Genomic DNA, 17741 nt, shown 5'->3' on the forward strand with positions numbered 1-17741 from the left:
CCAGGGAGATGAACCCTTCCCCCACCCCATTGAAAAAGGAATAATTTTGATTGCAAACCCCAGGCATGTGCTTTCAGTGCTTGATTTTTTTTAATAACTGATTGCACATTGATTGCCTGAACTACTTCAAAATTGTCCGACCATGAGACAGCCTGCCAGTTTTTGTGCTGTTCACTCAGTTATCAGTGCTCTTGCTACTGAGAAAATACTCAAGAAATGTAATATTCCATGGCTTTTATTCTCCTTTATCCATAATTTTGATCATCTGGCACATAATGAACCTTGAAAATATGCATAAAAATATCCTCTTTCAAAAACATCCGAACAAATGCCTTCCAAGTTGGTTAGACTACCTCTGATGTAGAACAATTGGTCAATTTGCAGTAGAGATGAAAAGCAACATCCTCGCTTCGTTGCATGGTCATGCTCATTTAAAAAAATGCATTGCTTTTTTGGATGTGGTCAGGATGCATGAGGGAAAACCCGCTCTGTGGGAATGGTTACACAAGCGAAGTATAAGTGACTTATTACCAGCTACATCTGCTTCAATGTGCCCTTATTGACTCTGCATGGCTTTGTCAATAATGTTTTCATTGGAGTTGGTCAACGTTTTTTCATTTTGTACTTTCAATGCAATTTATTGGAGTTCCAAAATACAGGAATAAAATTTCACAAATCCTTTTCCTATTTGTTTTAACCTGCGCTGGTTCTAATATGCTGGAGCTGGTCTCTAGAGAGGCATTACTCTGACTCCTGACATGAAATTTGATGCCCTAAAAATCAGTAATCATAGACCTCTGGCTCTATTAAGGAAATTTAAATCACTGGTACTTGTTCTGTCCACACTTTACAAGTAATTCGTAATACTTAGGAGTGAAACTATAAAGATTAATTGGCAGTAAATTAGAAAGTGTTCATTTTTTGTCAAGAATAAGCCACTACTTACAACAAGTTTATAATTCTCCTCCACGCATCAAGGGAATATAAAAGTGAGCAGAGCTAAGGTTCTGTAATTACTGACTTCTTCAAAGGAGCTTAGGTGCAGTTGTCTAAATTTGCCAGAAACCTTCTTTAGAGTATTCCCCAGAAGTGGAATCCACCTATGATTTAATGACATGCTTTTAAATTGAATCTACTGCTCATGAAATTCAATGTTAGAAGACTTAACAGGTGATAGATCAGGCCAGACTTGTCAGCCTGGGGCAGTGGGGCTCCAGGCTGTCAGCTGCCAGGTGCTGACAGCCAGAACAATCAATACAGTGTCTACGCTGATACTGTCAACCTAACTAAATCGATCTAAGCACCATGCCCTCTCGGGGAGGTGCCATTATTAGGTTGCTGTAGCAGGCGACTTACATTGTCAGAAGCAGCATTGTACTGTAGATGCTTACAGAGTTAGGGCGATGTAAGCTACTTTACATCAACCTAACTCTGTAGTATAGACTAGGCCTCAGTCTCAATATTCAGTTATTGATCTTTATGATGAAACTAGCAACAGGGTGATCAGTCATGATGAGCCCTTTTGTGACGTAGACACATGAAACCCAACCCATAAGCCACTGAATTGCCATAATAATGACTTTCAGATCCGTAGCAATCCAAAGGTGAAAGGACTGGTATGGGTGGTTGGGTGAATAGTGGAGGAAACCATTTACAAACATGTTCACAATTTGCGCTTCAGTTGGGGAACGTTTCATGGTCACTTGTTTACTTCCATGTGTATATCTTGAAAAATAGGTTTTGTTTATATGAATGTTTGAAGAGGGACTTCAGTGAGCATAATCCTGCATAGTCACTTGCACTTGTGTCTGTTCACACTGGGAGTGCTTGCCCAGCCACTCCTTACGTCTTAGCTGTATGGTTTGGGAATAAGAATCTTTAGAGGCAAAGGAAGACTAAGCAATGAGAGAACAAGAGGTTTTATAACAATAAAATTAAATACTGATCAGCACTAGTGAGGAAAAAGGAAGGAAAGTGGGAAAGACTTGACACACAGCACAAGGAACAGTCCTTTGACTGGAGACACTTGAGGTATGTTCTGACTCCAGAACATAGAGATATTATGTTTGCAGGGAGCCCAGACGTTGAGGTGGGGGAGGGAGGGCAGCAACCAGAGAAGAAATTCCTTATGGAGGCTGGGACACTTAACACATCAGTTTTCTAAGCCTGAAGCTAAGGACTTGACACTGACATTTAATCAAATGAGATGCCTAAAGGCAGGGGGCAGCTTCTTTTTTGCAAGCAGTACCTAGCACACACATGACTACTAAACTGTTTGGGCAGTGTGGTGAACGCAGATGGGGACAGAAAATGGGAGATGGGTAAATGCAATCCATGCACTTGTCAGACATGTGTTGTATAGCACAGTGTACATAAAGTAAACATTGTGCCTAGCCAGAGAAAAAGATAAGTATAAGAGAGGGGCTCCTGTTACATCACTGTTAGCAGGTGTTGGAGCCCTGCAGGTAGATGCATGTTACTTCTTCTGATTTATTGGGCAGGTGTGGCTCTTCAGAGTACGCCATGAATACAAAGGAAGTGGGGACAACACTCTGACAGGAGATGTGGTCCGGGAAAAGAAACCTTAGAATTAACTCAGCCAGAGGAAGAGGCTGGGACCGGAATTCATTTAGTGTTTTTGGAATTTTGTTAATAAAACCACTCTACGTTCAACATAATTCCTTAGCAGTTTTGCTTATTTTTTTTGCCCAGGAAGAATATGTGCTCTCTGCCAAATGTGTTTAAATGACATTGTTTAATTGACCAGGTTGAAAGAAAGTAAATTACGGCGCCCCCATTCAATATATTTAATTGGGAAATAAAACACCTATTTGTTTCTTTTGTAAATAACCTATAAAAAAGGTATCAAAGCAATTTTCTTTGACTTGATCTTCTGAATAGACATGGAGCCGAAGGTAAAGTCACCTTCCAGTACAAATAGACACTTTTTATCATTAGCAAAGCAGCTCAGAACGAAACAACTTCACCATACAGTAGGAAACATGAGCATTTCATATCACTGAGCATTCATTAGCTGGAAAAGGGTCTATCAAGCATAAGGGTATAAACTGACTTTCCTTTATTGCCCTGTTCTAAATGTAATATTTACTTCTCATTCACAACTCTTTTTTGCCACTATGGGTAATCTTGTCCATTTTTGGCTCCCCCCCCCCCTCCCATGCCTCCATTTCAAGCTTCTATCTCGCCCTCTTGCTCTGCATGGGAGTGTGTAACCAACCACCTCATTCCTTCCTGCACTTGAAGCTGCTGGTATTGCATGCTGTTTCTTGTGGGGTTGACATGAACGTACACTTGTTTGAACTCTGCTTATGGGAAGGCCATGCAAAGAGAAGTATCCTATTTCCAAACTCTTGAACATAAGGGAAACTTGGATGTAGAGCTGAGCTTTTTATCTCAGGCCTGTTTCTAGTTTTACATTTCACTTTTATTTTGAATGTTGAGGCAAATGAAGAAATGTAAACCATGGCAGTTTAGCTAGCCATGGCCATATGTTGTGTTTCATTTAAGAAAATGATGATCTTTGACTCTCTCTCCTGTAGATAATGATCTTTTTTCACTCACTTGTTTACCAGAAGCTGTGGAGCGATCTTTCAATGAAATGGGTCTCGATATTACAGGGAGTAAGGACTTCAAACCACACCTTACTTTTCTGAAGCTATCCAAAGTACCTGCTTTGAGAAGGAAGGTAATTAAGCTGATTTAAATTCTTCCCAGTTGGCTGTTTTTTAAAGCTTTTCCTGCAGAGGTTTTTAATGACTGCTCTGCAAAAATGGTCTTCGCTGTAACTCATGAAATACATAATTTCCTAAATCTGACAATGCTGTTTTGACGAGTGGTCAAAAGGGAATAATTTTGGATGTATTTATGTTCATGCCCAACACACACACAGAGAGAGAGACAGTCGGTCCTTCCTTTATTGAGTAAGGCTGTAGTTTGTAGAAGGCATAGTTTGCTTTTGCTGCCATAGTCAATATCACTGTATAAACTGCTTCTGTATCAGCAGGATGACTTGTGTACAATATTTGTCTGGAATAAGAGTAATGACACACTGGAAGCCAGACTGCTGGTTTCTTTTACAATATAAATATGTGATATGCCAAGCTAACCTTTACTGCAGCATGGTCTGGGATTTGGCTGTTTTTATCACTTACAATTAAAATGAAAAATAACTCTGTGATTAGTTTATTCTTTCTCCAATGGAATATTGTCCTGCTAGTTCCCAGGAATAGCTTTCATATTTATGAGGTCAATATAATCCCAAACTAATACACTAAAAGTACATGCACAAAGAAAACCGAACATGCTATAAAAGCAGAAGAAAGTGACCTTGTATTTGTGAGCATCAGATACATCAGATTGACTTATTATTTGCCTTTTGTCTGAGATGCTATCAAGGCTAGATAGAAAATATCAGAAGTTAGAGCAGATGGTTACAGCTGCCAGACAATTTGTTTTTTTTTAAATTGTCTATGAGGAATTATACAAATACAGGCACTATCGATGTCTAATACAAAAGAAAAAAAGAATATCATTATAATTGACTTTTGTCCCAAAACTGTGAAATTTGCTTATCAGCAAGGTTAGCTTTAAAACAGAGAAATGGATTCTACTGACTATATTTGTCATTGTAAAAGGTTAGTGTTCAGTAATTTAACACTGCGTACAATATAATTTTCTAGATAGTTGTCACCTTTTGAGCAGGAATTCCTCAAGATTTTCTTTTTAACAGTCTACTGGAAATAGAGTTTTTAATTTGGCAGTTGTGAACAGTAGTGTGTCCACTTGTGTTTTAAAGAGCAACACTGGAATTCCTGTAGTAATGCATTTTTTTCTGTCTGCAAGATTAATAGGATGAATGTTTTTTGAAAGCCAATTAAGGGTCTAATCCCCTAAGGTGCTGAACACTTTCTGAGAAGAGATAAGGGTGTTCAGTATGTTGTAGGACCAGGGGCATGCACAGATATAAAGATTTGACTGCTTTTGACCAGGGAGGAGCTGTTAGCTCCTGCAACGGGCACAGGGGCGGAGGAGTTCTGTGCCCCCACCGATTGGGGGAGCCCATGCCCCTACTTGCGCCCTCCCTTGTACATGCCCCTGAGTAGGACACAGACCTAAGGCCCTGATCCTATAATCTGATCTATGTGGATGGTCCCTTATTCAGTCTAAGACATAGTCATGATAGGTCCGTGTTTTAGCATCCGATCTCCTTACAGGCTAAGATCAGAATTTCAGATTTCATTTATAAAAATGTTCCCGGTCTCATGGATTCAAAGGAAAGCTTGAAAATGTGACCAGAGTGCAATTGTTGCCCATCTGAGTCTGCAAAAAGCCTTAAACACAACAGCTCCAAGAGGTGTGAACTGCTGCATTCACCATAACTCTGAAACCAAAGAAGAATGGAGCCATGACACCAGGGTCTCGCCATGGAGACACCTTGTGGGATGTACCTAGGAACTATGATTGCTTCAGTTCAGTCCTGCTGTTATAGAACCATAGAAATGTAGGACTTGAGGGGAACCTCAAGAAATCATGAAGTCCAGCCCCCTGCGCTGAGGCTGGACCAAGTAAACCTAGACCATCCCTGACAGGTGTTTGTCTAACCTGTTCTTAATTACCTACAATGGTGGAGATTCCACAACCCCTGGTGGAAGCCTATTCCATTGCTTAATTACTCTTATAGTTAAAAAGCTTTTCTTAATATCTAACCTAAATTTTCCTTGCTGCAGCTTAAGCCCATTACTACTTGTCCTACCATCAGTGGACATGGAGAACTGATCGCCATTTCTTTATGCCTATACGTAGTCCCAATGAAGTCAATAAGGCTCTGCAAGGGCATAGGATTTCCTCAGGCAGATCAAATTGGAGGAACAGGGCCTATATATGTGAAAGATCTCTGACATGTAAACTGAGAAAGAGAATATTAACGATTAACTTGACTTTAGAAACTTTGAGTGAAAATATAATGGTAAAGAAGGGACAAAGAAAGGAATATCTTGAATTGATCCATTACTAGCAACTGAAGGAAAGAAATCAACCTTTATATATACCAAAATCAAGAAATAAAGGAAATATTATTTTAGCTATTATGATGCCATCTACTGGTTATAATTACATTTTTTCATATAATAAACTCCATCATTATACTGAATGCATCTTGAGTGCTTCTTATGGAAAATAATTACAGCCTTGTCTGTCTTTTGTCTACTTATGTACTGAGAATATTTTATATTACCAGTAGCAAGGAAGATGTGTGGCCTGGATAGTTGTCAAAGGCTTTGTCACTTAGAAAAGATTAACTTTTCATCCTATTTCAATTAAACACTTTTGTGAGCACTACCCATTGTCTTTGTGGAAATAGTATGTTATCATGTAACTAAAGACTGTAGGAGCAGGATGGGTGTGTTGGCTGCATGCTATTCAACTCAGCTACCTACCAAATGAGCAAGTTAGACTGGCAGCATCTTTGTGCTAATATAAATTACGAGGATACATCTCATTTTCTCACCACAGGCCCTTTAACCATCTATGGGAAATTAATCAAATGGGACATCTCATATGTTAAAGCCTGGTGTGATTTCTGTTCAAGCCAATGGGTCTTGCTATTGATTTAAAACATAATCCAGCATATATTGAGCAATCCAGAGAGAGCCCCCATCATGGTGGGTCTCATTCCTCAATGCCTTGCACCTTATGTAGTCATTGACATGTGAGCAAGGTTTATGTAAAGTGCTACCAGTCTGACTTGGTAGAATTTCAAACCCACTTTGTAAAGGTTTAAGTGGATTCACAAGATGTACAGCAGTGAAGAATATGCCCCAGTATATCTGTGTGCACTGACAGTTCTGCAGTGGTGCCGCTATAGTGCTTAATGAAGACGCTACCTATGCTGATGAGATAGTGTCTCCTGTCAGTGTAGGTGCCCCACCTCCCTGAGAAGCTCTTTCATCGACATAGTGCTATTTATGCTGAGGGTTAGGTCAATATAACTACGTCACTCAGGTGTGGAAAACCCAAACCCCTGAGCAACCTAGTTATACCGACATAAGTTCCTAGTGTAGACTGAGCCTGAATTTTTATAAAAGAAGTGATAAGAAAACATTAATTCAGGGCCAAACATTTAACAGTCAGAAGACACACAGCTTGAGATTGCACTTTCAACCTTAACTCTGCCCCTATTGGGTATGCATGAAGACCATCTTTAATAACATGATCACATTTCTCAAATACAGTTGTAATGCCAACAGACCCTGGTCGTCACTGGGAATGCATGATCCTCTACTGCATGAGATCCTCTACTGCATAAAAGCCACATGGCTCTTAGCCCAAGCTGTAGTAGACCCATCAATCTCTAGTTGGACGAGGTACCACTAGAGGGGGACAGAGTGCCACACTAAGCAGGCATAGGCTACATAATACCACAAAATTATTTTTAATACAGATACTCAGAAGTCTGTCCATGCTATTGTGTACACAAAAATATGAATTCTGCTTGCAAATATAGGTGAATGCCCAGTTATCAAGATTGCATATGTATTTTTGGTAAGTGAATGCACAGAGGAAAAGTCTCACAACTTGCTAATCATGGTAACTATGCACACAAGTTTACATATGTGTCCCCAGATTTTTGAATGTCTGGCCTATAATGTCCAATATTTTAATAGGATGTTGAATTTTGAAGCGTTCTTTCTGATTCCTGGTACAGTATCAAAGTGACTTTAAGACTGTTTTTACAATTCTCACGATGCTCCCATGTTGCAGATTATGCAATTTTTCTGCACAGTAGCTACCATTAGCAATAGACTTAGAAATGTAAATTGTGAGGAATTCTTTATTTTCATATATGTTGCAGTCTCTAAATCTTAAAGCATTTTCAGAACTGTTGGGCTGAATAAAATTGGTACAGGGGAATTCACTGGTGTGCTGCAAAGGGCTCCCAGGAGCCCTGTTAAAATTTTCCCATTAGGCTGAAGGGGAGGTTGGAATGATTTCTCTGCTTTTTACCAATACATCTATTCTTCACTCCTCTTCTATGTAAACACATGCACTTCTGACACACATGGTTGGTTATAGGTTTGGGCAGGGAGGGTTGGGGTAGGGGAGGGAATTTTGTGGGAGATCCTCGTTAATATACTGGCAGCATATTACTAGTGAATTAGAACCTTTAGGGATAGCTTAACTATAAAATTCTTCAAACACCCTTAATTAGTTTCTGTAAAGGGGAACTAGCGTTGTGATTCCTTAATTCATTAAAAAGGAGAATTGCATTGAAATAACTCCACTGGCAAAAATATGGTCTGAATTATGTGGACTGTTGGTGGAAAGGTTTTTTAATTTTGACAATTCTTAAATTACACAGATGACTAAACATAATTCTAGGTTGTGATGGAATGGCAGTCATTATGTGTCTGAAGAGAACATATTCGTTCTTTGAAGTGTTTTCATATAATGACATTTTCATTTATATATGGTGACTACTGTAGTATTCAGCTGCCCAAGATATCAACAGTGATAAATAATTCTCTAAGAGCTGGTGCTTCTGTGGGTTTTGTTTTCCTTTCTTTCAGTCTGCTGAAATAAGCTTGCTTTCACTATAAGTTGAATCTTTTTAGCACTTCTTTGCTTCTGGATAAAGGGGAAAGACACTGTATGAGCTCTATTTGTAACTTGTCTCTAGTGCACAATTTGCTCTCCATTGTAAGATGTAAACACCAAGGAAGGAGATGAATTATTCACTATGTACAAGGTGGTAATGGCATGAAATTGTCCAAAGAAAACTTTATGTTGAATAATAAAGAAACCTTCCTGAATATGATGGAGATTGTGGAATAGTCTCCCAGTGGATGTGATGGATGCAACATTCCTTGATAAATATGTAAAACTAAAGTGAAAAGAGCATTTAAAATTTATTGGGAGGTTGGATTTGATCAAGTTTCTCTTTTTTTTTTTTTTTTTTTTTTTTTTTTTTTTATTGCCCTAATAAATGAAAATGACCCATAATATCCTGTTTGGAAATAAATTACATATTTTTTCCTCAGCCAAAAATATCAAACATAATGATGTATCTTATTTTACGCATGACCTCCATCTCATTACACTTTGACACTGAAAAACAGAGTAGATCTACTTTTTGTCTTAATTTATTATTGTATAACATGTTACCATGTCACTGGGGGGAGAGGAAATATCATGATTTTATATTATTAAAGTTTTAAAATGTTTATGAAACTTTTAAAGTTTATTTAAAGACTAAAATCCTTCCTAAGTATGTAATGCTAAAATGCTTCCTTAATGTTTAGGGCTTCAGAAAGATTAGTTCGGATCTATATAAGGAGTATGAAGACTGTACTTTTGGCACAGAGGTCTTCAGTCAAATTGATCTTTGTGCCATGCATAAGAAGAAGCAGGAATCTGGTTACTATCACTGTGAGTGTTCAATTAATGTAGGTTCCAGCAGTGTAGAAGGGAATAAGGAGCAAACAGTGAAGACCGAATACTTGGGTGAAATGGCCATCAAGGTTCCTCCAAATGGTGCTGCAGAGGTGGAAACTGGAGACGTTTCTGCAGGCTATAATTGTGCATCATGTGTAGCAAAAGATGATGACAAACCAGCTGAAAATATTGCTGAAGCTTCAGTCACAAGCAAAGAGACAGAAATCAATGAGAAGGATGTACAGCCTGAAGCTAAGGATAAGACTTTCACTGCAGATGGAGAGGTCTGCTCACAGTCAGTATCTGATCTCTTGCCAGTAAGCTCAAATGCATTAAAGGGTGTGGATGAGAGACAAGAAAAAGCAAAGCTTGCAGATGGTAATTTGCAGACAGTTGAGACAACAGAAGTGGCATCCGATCAGCTAAACATTGCAGCATAAAGGACAAACTGTTCCAGTCCTCAGCAAGATGTAGATGTTACCATTATCGGTGGTGCCAATCAATGAAGGAAAGCCACTGGGGTACAATCCAAGTAGATTTGGATACTGTACAAAGACTGAGAAATGTTAATTATTCAGAATGCCATTTGGATGGTGAATTACTTTTAATTAGAATTGAAATTCTCTTCTAAAATTGTCCCACTTCTGCTTTTTGTTGACTAAGATTTCTACATGGGAAATATGATTGAATGTTCAGTCTAAATAAAATAGATTTTGGTGTAAACCTAAAGCCCAATCCTGAAATACTTAAGCTCCTTAAACATGTGCACTCTGATACTAATGATACATGTAAAGATACTCATGACATATGTCTGTGGGACTGGATCCTGAAAAGTTGTAAATTCATATGACTCCAAAAGAGCCATTACACAAACAGCTTTTGCTTTCATGCCCGTACTTGGTGGATTGTTAATTTATAAAGTTTGAAATTTCTTTTGAGTGGTAGCTATTTATTGAGAAAATATTTTTCTTGAATAATAGAAATAGCTCACTTTAAATTTACGCAGAAACTGAATCCTTGCTTTTTGGCTTTAAACTAATATAGTGTTACACAAAGAAGTAATGCATAAACAAAACCAAACCAAACCCATAACACATTGTTTTTGTAAGATGCTTAATTTAAGGAGGAGATGAGGCACAGCAGCCTTTAAATCAAGGATATGGAGTTATTAGAGACTGAAGTAAAATATATATTAATAAAGAATGCAGTAAAGAATTAATAGAGAATTACTTTCTTTGTAGAGATGAAGTATTTTTTGTTTTTTTCAATGTTACAAAAAGTTATTGGGCTAAATCCTGCTTGTCTTTCTCATGCAAATTGTCCTATTAAAATCAATGAGAGAACTTGCATGAGTAAGGCAATCACCTTTTGCCCATAGAAAGTGTTTGCTAGCTTGTATGAGCATGGAGGATTTAGCATCTAGTGGCAATTTTACACCAGTAGATGGCACTAATGGGAAAAACAGCTGTAACTGGTGAAACATCATGAAAATGAACTGCTCCAGAATTTGCAAGTGGAATGCTATTCTGAAGATCTTTCTTTTATACTTATATTAGGACTAAAAAATCACAAAGGGCAAAAGTAAAGGTTGGGAGGAAGGACAATAGAAACATTTATAAAATACTATACTTCCCTACCCTGCCTTGAATGGTCATTAAATAGTCGTGTTTGGCATATTAAAAGCTCTATTTTTATCAGTAAACACATGCTTTTCCAGTAAATGAAACATGCACACAGTTTCTGAAAAAATAAAAAGCATATAGTGCTGGGAATTCCACACATGATATAGAAATATTAATCTTGAGGCAATTCAATGCCTCAAGGTTTGATATACCAAATTAACACTATGCTCTTTGAAAATCTGTTCAAATTGTTACCAGATTTTCATCCTGATCACTCTCTCCACCATTTCCTGCAAGAGGACATTTGTTGGAGAAGAAGATAGGTTTGGTGTTAAAAGTAGCCATTTTGCACTGTTCTATGTCAGATGCACTGTGCTGAGTAAAGAACAGGTGCAGTATCTCGAGGCAGAAGGGACTAATGTCGTCCCTGGTGTAATTCCAGGGAGCTAGTAGAGTAACATACAAGATAAATTTGAGCCAAGCTTTTGGAATTTCTAGCTATTTCATTCACAGCTTCTACCAGTAGGTGTCTCAGAAGTGTGATTATATCATACACTGCTAGTAGCAATGCAGTTGAAAAGTTTTATTAAAAAAAAAAACAAAAAAAAAGTGTAAGAAAAGGGTTATTTTTCATGAGTTTTAAGCTCTGGGTATCTTAAAACTCTTTAATATATATTAAAGACACATACATAGTTTGTTTCTTGGAAAACCCTTTTTCAGAAGAATATGAAGCAGGCATTGAAAAACAATGAGCTTCTTAATGATTCATTACTGAAAAGAGAAATGGTATGTTCACACATCTTATTATGAAATTAAACGGATTACATGTATTCTCAAACTATATTTTTTACTCCTGAAAATACTTATTCTCTTCTTATAGACAGATGGCACTGGAGCATAGCAAATGTATGCTGAATCTGTGATCCTTTGCATTCTTGAAATATTTGCTTTTTCAATTGTATTACACAGTTTAGATTTAAATTTTAATTCTGCTTTTGGTTTATTCCGACACTTGTGAAAGTAGATAACCTTATCTATTAGAAATACAGTGCACTTATTTTGGTAAATTGTTAAATAGTATTTTAGGTTGAACAGCTACCACTATTCTTGACAATTCAAATCAGCTTTTAAAATTTAAAATGTTTACCATGTACAATTTTCAACTTTTTGTCTTGGCAATCATGTTAAAACACATTCTACGACCTGTGGTGAAAATATGCTATTACAAATGATGGTGTTTGATTTGATGTTTTTCGGTTTAGCTGTGGGGATCCATGGTTTTGTTCTCACCTCTGTGCTTTCTATTCAAATTAAGTGGAAACACCTGTGGTTATTATACACTTATGATTTGGGCAAGGCAGGTGGGAGACACTTTCTAAAATGAAAGTAATTATGTACTGCAGAGACTGATGAATTATCCTGCTTTATGGCAATAGTATGAAAATTAAATTGTGAAATCTAGGTCTTGAAGCAAGTTTGACTCATTTTTTATGATCCATGTGTTTACTCTTGTATCTGTATCCATAATACCTATGATTTTCCTTTTAAGATCTCTGATCAGCTATGTTTTCCCTTTGTGAATGATTTCCTTTGAGTATTGGAGGATAAATACAATCCTTTAATTTGTTTAATTAAATTTAGTTGCTGAAATAGCATCAGCTATTTGAAATGATAGTATGACTTAAGGGGAAAAAGAAAGCTTGTGTGATATATTGCCTGTTGGCTGTGTTTCCTATTGAGGAAAATTTTATATGCTGAATTATGCTAAAACTATAAGCAATTCCCCAGTGAACGGAGAGGTGAGAGGAAGCGTCTAACACCCTGGTGACGTCTTCCCTTTGGTGGTATTTGAGCCAGATTTGCCCAGCTTTCTCATGTTAATACATTCAATTAACATAAAAGAACTGAATTTAACAAAAGATGAGGGAGGGGAAGAGTCATGAAAAGCATAAACTAATTCTAAACATTTGTAACTCTGGCTTTAAATGAAGAATCATAACTGAGAATATCTGGTACTGTGAGGAATCCAAGATGGACTTAAAGGGGTGAGATTCTCTGTCTCCACACTCTCTGTGCTAGTCAGGCAATGCAAAGGGAGCAGACACTAGCTACAACCCCCTTGCAGGGGATTAGATCAGAATTCTAGAATAGCATAAATCCATAATTCATCCAGAAAGCCTAACTGCAATAACTTAAACTTCACAATACTTCTAACACTGTTTTCACTAAACCATTAGTCAAATTGTCCTAAAAGGGTAATGGTAAAAGACAAATGGTACATCTACACTGAAATAAGACATAAGGCACAACCACAGCTGGCCCAGGTCAGCTGATTTGAACTTGGGGGGCTTGGGCTGTGGGGATTAAAAACTGCTGTGTAGACAGGCATGGGTGGGCTGGAGCCCAGGCTCTGGGACTCTTCCCCACACAGAGTCCAGAGCCTGAATGTCAACCCAGCAATTTTACAGCCCCAGGAGCCTGAGTCAGCTGACCCTGGCCTGCCCCGGGTGTTTAATTGCTGTGTAGATATAGCCTAAATCTCCCACGATACACTACTTCACCTCTTGAAGAGGGGAGACTGGTGCATCATGAGAATAGTAATCTGACTGGTGAGGTGGTTTTACAGAGGAAAATGGGAGCTTGACGGACACAAATTACAATTCCCATGAGACACCACAGCAGCATTTCAAATCAAAGTATTTTGGTATTCCAGGTTCTGTCAGAAATCTAAACTTTCCATGAAGGGGAAAAACAAGATTTTTTTTTTTTTACCAGCTCTTTTGTAAAATATTTATTACTGAGGGCAACATAGGAGCCTGAAACAGCCCAGCCTGAGTGGGCAGGGCTGTTATTTAAAAATAGATCTATTAAACAAGTTAAATGTAAAAATCCTCCACTTGTAAATAGACCAAACTTCATCTGAAGGTCATTTGGAGACAATAAATATGCAATAAGATTCTGGCAAGAGTAACTGCAGGTCGATTTTGGGTAGTTTCTGGCAGCCCTAGTAAAGCAGTCCTCTCTTACGTGAAGCATGCTATTGATCTGCCAACCGAAGAGTTGAAAAATAAGACACACTTCCAAAAATTATGATATGGCCTTAAAAATCATACATTTAAAATGAATACATTGGCACCTGTGAGCTTTTTAGCGGTGTGGGTGCACCACCTGTGAGCTTGTGGTATACACAGCATGCTACTGAATTAAGATACCAGTATACCACAAGACTCATACCAACACACTGCAGAGGATTTGGTTACCCCTATTATAAGAGAATTATTATAAGACACACTGTTATTGAGAACTATCAGTTAGGTGATCATTGGATTTATGCACAGCTGAGAGTAGGCAGCAGTGACTGGCTATTCAGGGCTGTGCCTAGGGAGATGATATGCAGTTGATGTGTATTGTATTGATGTGATCTGTATTGCTTACAGAAATAAAACAGCTAGCACAAAATGGGGTTGTGACAAAATATATTCCTAGACATGCAGCCAGTGTCACAGATCAGAGCTAAAACGATAAAGGTTGGTGCTGTTGGGGAAACTCTCTCAATGCAGTCCAGTTGCTCCTAAGCATATAACGCATGGCATGTATAAAAGGGCAATGTAATATCAGACAAAAAGGACACATATCTACAATGCCTGCAATGATGCACGTTACACAGAAGCAGCAGCAAGAGCAGGATGTAGTGTTATGTTTTACCCTTCTATTCCAGGCGGGCCCTGATATCACAGAAGTGATAAAAGTAATGGCTGGTAAGAATTTGGTAAGTGTGACAGACACAGACCACAAACCGCTGATAATTCTGCAACATACTTGTTACTCGAAGGTGACAGGCACATATTACTTACAAGCAAAAGGTCCTTGAAGAGGCAATCTGAATAGCGCTATACAGCAAACCCAATTGGGACGATTAGCACAGAAGCCGCACCTTTCGCAGTGCTTAAAAGTTTAGACTTATTGCCATGTTTCCCTATACATTGACTGGCCATCACTCTGACATTACCTCAGTGTAGTGGCCGTGGGTACTTGCTGTGACAGACTTTTACTCCAGGTGTTTTGGGCCTCCTGTCTTCTGAGGCACTCCCACTGCTTTCATGAATTCTGGTTGCGCTGGCACTCTTTATTTTGCTTTTATTGGAGTTACTATTTTTTCTGTGATTCTTGGCAGTTTCATGGGATACCATCATTTCTGTCCTACTTCCTAATTGCTACGCTTATGCCTTTAAAACATTGTGATGATGGGAGCAGCCATTGCCTCATTACGTACTCTAGGACACCTGTTTTACATTCTTAAGCATCTGTTGCACCATATGTTATCCCACAGTTTCACACAGTTCTCAGGATTTGGCTGTTACTGGCTGTGTGTAAAAACTGTGTATATCATTTGTGCACAAACATGATTCTCACACACACACCTGCATGCGATCTCCCTTTAGCATGCAAATTTCAAATTGTTTTTCCACTTGTAAATTAAATCATGTGGAAAAATGTGTACACTGCTTTTTAAATCACAGCTCTGCACCTACGCAGGTTGTTGAGCTCTCTGAAAAGCTGGCCACTGATGTTTTCTGATCAGATCCTGAATTCCCTGTGTGTTTGTACATCTCCTGACACAATGGGATCACATGCCCGATTGAGGCCTTTGGATACTACTGTAATGCTGCTACTAATAATGGAGGATCAGGTGCTAAGGCCATTTAACCATTAGCATTAGTGGGGGCATGATCGTGCACTTTGAATCCAAAGGATATTTCAGTCAAACAATTCTGTGTAGGTTCTTTCACGAATAACATTCACAAATTTAATAATGCATGCATTGCCATAAGTGTCAGGCTTTTTTAAAAGGGTGAAAATATTCTACAAGCTAAAAGGTCTCATTCAAAATTATGAAAATGAAGCATATATATATATTTGCGAAACATACAAATCTGAAGCCTTTTCCTGTATAATAGTCATTCTGCCCTGCTTATTTATAAATCAGACAGGATTTGTTTAACTGATTAGAAAAATATATGTTTTATAAATGTGTGTGTGGGTAAACATGGAATAAATGAGGAAGTGGTGTGGCATAGAGATTTTGTCAGCATGAGTGTGGCAGGGGTGCATTATCACAAATGTCAAAGTCCTGAGTGAGTTATGCAGGGCATTCCAAACTCAGCGCTGATAAAAGCTTTTGATGGCACTATCATGCACTCGGTTTGCTACCTCTGTTACAGAAAAAACTATTTTAAGAATGTTTAAAAACACCCTTTTTGTGTACTGCAACAGAGCGCCATCTGTCTCTCATCATTAAACAGGCTTTCATGGAGTGTATCCCTCTTAGGTAGGCCCTGTGCCTCCACTTTTCTCAAAAAAGAGTCTATGGCTCTCCAAGACTGGGTCCCTGGCTTCAGCATCTGTTTCTCACTGTGGCTCATTAGGTCCAAATAAGTTTGGACTCCTGTGGGAGATTTACCCTCTGAACCTGTACAACCAACAGCTGTTTACAGTGATCCAGGACAAGACATTATTTATTAAACAGGAGTACAGGCGTCAGGAACATTGGGTTAAAAAGGTAAAGCAAAGCCTACGTGCATAACTTTCAGAGGCAGGCTCCACGCTGGCAGCAGACCTCCCTCTGAGTCTCCCAGTCAGGCCCAGCCTGTCAACTCTTCACGGTCTTGCCTAGGCAGCTTCTCCCGATTTACTCGATTCCCCACTTATTTTTCTGAGCATCCAGTCCTCTAATGGTTTATTGTTCCCTTTGATCTCTCTCTCTCTCTCCTCTCCCATCACAACTATACAGGTGCTATTTGAATGTTTGCAGAGATGCTCCTTCCCTGGGCTCTTGTTTTACCACTCCTGCTTAATTTCTTTAACAATCCCTTTTGATCAAAATCAGAGCAAGTAACCCACCATAAACAAACACAAAGGCATATGCCAAATTCATAAAAATAATAGAGCTATTTCCCAGTTCATTACATGCATTACCTTTGTTTCCCTCCTCTTGCAAAACCAGATGTCTTAATTACCAAGATTCCCACTGCATAGAGCTCAGAGGGAGCCATAAAAACTTCTTAAAATAGCTTTCCTGTACCTTAAATTCATCATGCTTTTAAGTCTGAAATCTCAAATCCTTCCAAAGCAATCTGGTAATCTCAAATCCCAGTACGGTAAATCTTCTAGTCTCTGCAAGAATGAGGGATATTTAGACTTTATTAGACACTTTTATTTAGAGAAATATTATTTAGCAAACAGCTGAATCTTGCCCAGTTGTGGGCTTGAGGCAGGGGTAGCTTAGAGGGAGAAGGAGGAACTGTATTTCTGTCAGGTTGATGATATTTTTTTTTAATGGCAGCTGTTTGAAACTGTTCAGGAGGCTATAGTATTAGAATAAGTCTTGAGGAGATGCATTAGTGGGCAATCAAATGTGCAAGATAAATGTATTTATCAGATGGACTGGATATCACCTCTATGCATGTGTGTGAAAGAATCTTTATATCTCTTCCCCCACCCTACAAAAAATGACTACTGGTAACAAACCCAACTCCATGACACAGTTTTGCAGAGCAAATGATAACTCAGTAATTTAAATACACTTAAATATTATTACTTAAACTTTGCTGTCACTGTAAAAATGGGGGGAAATAACCCCTGAAGATTAGAATTTCAGAAGTACTAAAT

The 17741-nt window shown here is 38.4% G+C and overlaps 1 protein-coding gene across 1 annotated transcript in view; it reads left to right on the forward strand.

Annotated features, from left to right (window-relative positions):
• Nucleotides 1-12533, forward strand: part of LOC137152695 (uncharacterized) — a 53029-nt gene extending 40496 nt beyond the window's left edge. Inside the window, exons 6-7 of the mRNA XM_067547534.1 lie at nucleotides 3594-3706; nucleotides 9318-12533. Of these exons, the coding sequence (XP_067403635.1) occupies nucleotides 3594-3706; nucleotides 9318-9890 (686 nt within the window). The 3' untranslated portion in view covers nucleotides 9891-12533. The remainder of the gene's footprint in view (nucleotides 1-3593; nucleotides 3707-9317) is intronic.
• Nucleotides 12534-17741: the final 5208 nt, after the last annotated feature.

The sequence above is a fragment of the Emydura macquarii genome, unplaced genomic scaffold, assembly GCF_026122565.2.
Source record: "Emydura macquarii macquarii isolate MOO-44397 ecotype Brisbane River unplaced genomic scaffold, CSIRO-AGI_Emac_v2 contig_212, whole genome shotgun sequence".
Classification (NCBI taxonomy): domain Eukaryota; kingdom Metazoa; phylum Chordata; order Testudines; family Chelidae; genus Emydura; species Emydura macquarii.